The sequence below is a fragment of the Sinocyclocheilus rhinocerous genome, unplaced genomic scaffold, assembly GCF_001515625.1.
Source record: "Sinocyclocheilus rhinocerous isolate Xijiao unplaced genomic scaffold, SAMN03320098_v1.1 scaffold1107, whole genome shotgun sequence".
Taxonomy (NCBI): Eukaryota; Metazoa; Chordata; class Actinopteri; order Cypriniformes; family Cyprinidae; genus Sinocyclocheilus; species Sinocyclocheilus rhinocerous.
The window spans coordinates 234,956-238,871 of NW_015647084.1; the positions used below are offsets into that span (position 1 = coordinate 234,956).

General features: G+C 33.8%; 1 protein-coding gene across 1 annotated transcript in view; it reads left to right on the forward strand.

Moving 5' to 3' along the window:
* The window catches only part of LOC107708734 (neural cell adhesion molecule L1-like protein), a 40,018-nt gene that overhangs the window by 30,747 nt on the left and 5,355 nt on the right, over window positions 1-3,916 (forward strand). The window contains exons 22-24 of the mRNA XM_016513034.1: window positions 954-1,061; window positions 1,545-1,706; window positions 2,072-2,203. Of these exons, the coding sequence (XP_016368520.1) occupies window positions 954-1,061; window positions 1,545-1,706; window positions 2,072-2,203 (402 nt within the window). The remainder of the gene's footprint in view (window positions 1-953; window positions 1,062-1,544; window positions 1,707-2,071; window positions 2,204-3,916) is intronic.

A 3,916-nucleotide genomic window follows, 5' to 3' on the forward strand; every position in this document is an offset into this window, starting at 1 on the left:
CTTTGGATTTGAGACTTTAGTCTTTGCAACTTTACAGATCTTATTTATGCACCAAGAGCTTGTAAAATCGCATCATATGACCCCTTTAATGAATTAGTTATTATGAGGGTTTCCATTTGAAGCACATTATTTCATCTGAGGATGTGAACAACTCAATGTTTTTATTTATTTTTTTTTTATTATTATTATGATAATTCCAAGTTGACATGAAGCTGCACAATATTTTGTTATGTGGAAACCAATCACATTTCCTTGTGGGCGGGGCTACCTACTTAAAAACAGGATGTGTAAAAAACTTTACGTAGAAAATTAGCTTTTATTGTTTTCTCTGGTTTCACACCTGGTTAGGACAGTGTTAAGGACCGTTCACACCTAGAACAATAACTAAAATGATAAAGAAATCTATAACGATAACTATATTAGCATCCACACCCATGTACAATATCATTATGTTTATTATAAGCATGTGCTGCAGTTCTGGTGTCTGCCACTGTAAAAGCTTGAGTAATTTAAAGCAGGATGGATTCTGATTGGCTGTCAATGTTTTTAATGTTCATCAGCTGAGAAAAAAAAAAATTGAAAGTGATTCCAACATATCCTTTCTCTGTTCTGTTATTGCTATAATTGCGGTGACTCTGGTATTCTTTTAAATTTAGAATGATTTTTACAACTATAACTTTATAGTTATCATCCTTGGTGTGAATGGGCCTTTACTGAAATACCTTTTTCTTTTGCAGTGCATTGCAACTTGAAAATGCATTACAATGTAAAAAATATATGGCTAGGCCAATAAGCATAATTTCGTTGAAGTGATGTCTGGCAAAGTTCATATATTACATCAAATATAAAGAAAATAAAGAAGACACTCTTTCTTCTCCAAGTCATCTAACAAGCAACCCTTCTTCGTGTCATTTACAGTACTAACCCTCTGTGTCATTTCTCTCTTTTCTCAGCTGTGTTGAATATTAGCACCTCAGTTAGTCACAACTTTGCAAATATCAGCTGGATTCCAGGCACAGAGCAGACGGAGTCAGAGTTATATGTTGCCTTTATGAACAACCGTAAGCTTTTCTTACTGTTCTCCATCCTTGTTCTTGTAAATGAAACCTTGAGTTTCAATAGTGTTTCTCACTCTTGTCTAAATTCTCCATAGTGTTTGTGTAGTCACAGTAAATTCAATCAAAAATAAAAGTCCATTTGTGATTTGTCTTTAGAGCATTATCATAGATTTAGAAGTAGATATATAGATTTATAATAATAATTTATAGCATATATATAAAATATAATTATTAAGGCTGTCAACTGTTTGTTTTTTTTTTTTTTAGTAAATTACATAATATAATCTTGATGGAATTTACAGATACCTATAGGTTCAATTTTCAATTGAGTTACTTTTTTAAAAGTATTACTATTAAATGTATAACATGTTAATTTGGCAGCCATCATAATTTTTTTACCTCCCCCCATATACATAATTATGTGTATATATAGTACAGGTTTCTTAGTATACTAACACCACTTCACCCACTATGTACATCCTGTAGGTGAAGGTAACTGGAAGATTTCCGATGCGCTAAATTCTTCTAAGACTTTCCACATCATTGAAGGGCTCGAACCTGGGACTGAATACACAGTGCGTCTTATGACTAAAAGCTGGGTTGATAATTCTAGTATTTTTGAAGACGTTATCAGGACCAGTGCTAAAGGTGAGAAGAACGTAGTCTACCGAGATGACAGAAATGCAAAGCAAAATCGTCTTTTTCTCTTCTTTTCCCATCTCATCAAGAGTTCCGAGCAAAATCCTGTGATAAAATTGTCATGCGTGGTGTGCCTCATGTCCATCCCAGAGCATGTGTTCTGTGGATTTGATAAAAAGAATTATGCTTTATCAGCCTCTGCCATTGAGTAATTAGACATGCAGACTGGCAGTTTAATATTAATATTTGCACATTTCCATTCTAGAGTTTGCCTGGTGTCTCTCATTTAGTGTAAGATGTTCTCAGTGGATGTCAACATTCAATGAAGTGTCCTCAGGAAATGTCAAACTAAGAGAATGCTTTGTCTCTCACAGGTCTGGCCAGTATTCATGGAGGCATCTCCAACCAGGGCTGGTTCATCGGGCTCATGTGTGCCATAGCTCTGCTCACCCTCATAGTGCTCATAGCATGCTTTGTGAACCGAAATAAAGGCGGAAAGTACTCAGGTATTCTCTCACACAATGAAACAAATCAGTTGCTGCAGAAAATTGCAGAGTTCTTTTGTGAATCTGCTAAATAGCAGTCAGAAAACACTTGCAAATGTCTAAACTGTCTGGAGATTTTCTTTTAAGAATAAAAAAGCCAAAAGGTTTAACAAGAAGTAAAAAACACACTGAAAGTAAGACGGAAAAACATTGTATATCACATTCACACCTCGATCATCACAGTAGCACATGAAACATGTTAATGCGTTTATATTTGTGACCCTAGAGCACAAAACCAGTCTTAAGTCGCTGGGGTATATTTGTAGCAATAGCCAAAAATACATTGTATGGGTCAAAATTATAGATTTTTATTTTATGCCAAAAATCATTAGGATATTAAGTAAAGATCATGTTCCATGAAGATATTTTGTGTATCTCAGCCAAATATTGTCCAATCCTAACAAACCATACATCAGTGGAAAGCTTGTTTTTGAAAAATGTACACTTAAGTTTTGTGGTCCAGGGTCACATTTAGAACATTTTGCACATCTTCGTTGGGGACTGCAAATTGGGTTTGACTCAAGGTTCTACCCAATAACATTGTTGTTCTTCTAAACTGCTGTAACCTTTACAGCTGTGAAATTTTTCTAATTACTGTACAGAAACAGCATGAGCCAGATCTGTTCATTTACATGTGTTAAAATGAACTTGCAGATGTGCTTGCTGATGCAGTACAATTTTAATAATAATAATCTTAATGAATGAAAAAAGTTGACAGAACAGCTGGTATGAAATGTAGTTACAGGCTAACCTTAAATTACTTTTACGTACATATATGTATGTGTGTAAAGGAAATGTTGACTATTTACAGCATTTCCTGATAATTTCTTAATTTCTTGATTAATTAAATGCACGTTATACACACACACACACACACACACACACTGTTTAAAAGTTTGGGGCCAGTAAGATTTTTTTTTTTTAAGATATTAATACCTTTATTAAGAAAGTATGCTTTAAAATGATCAAATGTGACAATAAATACTTTTACTGTCTTCCAAATAAATAAATAAATATTACAGAAATATTGGGCAGCACAACTGTTTTCAATATTGATAATAATAAGAAACTTTTTTGAGCACCAAATCAGCATATTAGAATGATTTATGAAGGATCATATGGCACTGAAGATTAGACTAATAGCTGCTGAAAATTAAAATTCAGCTTTGCCATCACAGGAATAAATTGCAAAATATATATTAAATTAGAAAATATGTATTTTAACATGTAATATTAAACAATACTACTGCTTTTACTGTATTTTTGATAAATGCAGCCTTAAGACTTTTGTTAAAAACAAAAATTCTTACCAACCCCAAACTTTTGAATGATAGTGTATATATACACACACACACACACACACACACACACACACTCATGTTGTGTTTCCATGTTTTATGGGGACATTCCAGTGGCGTAATGGTTTTTATACTGTACAAACTGTATGTGCTATTGCCCTACACCAACCCTACCCCTAAACCTACCCCTTACAGGAAAGAAAGTGCATTTTTACTTTCTCAAAAAAACTAATTCTGTATGATTTATAAGCTTGTTTCCTCATGGGGACCTCAAAAATGTCCCCACAAGGTCAAAATTACTAGTATTACTATCCTTGTGGGACATTTGGTCCCCATAACGTGATAAATACCAGGTACACACACACACACACACACA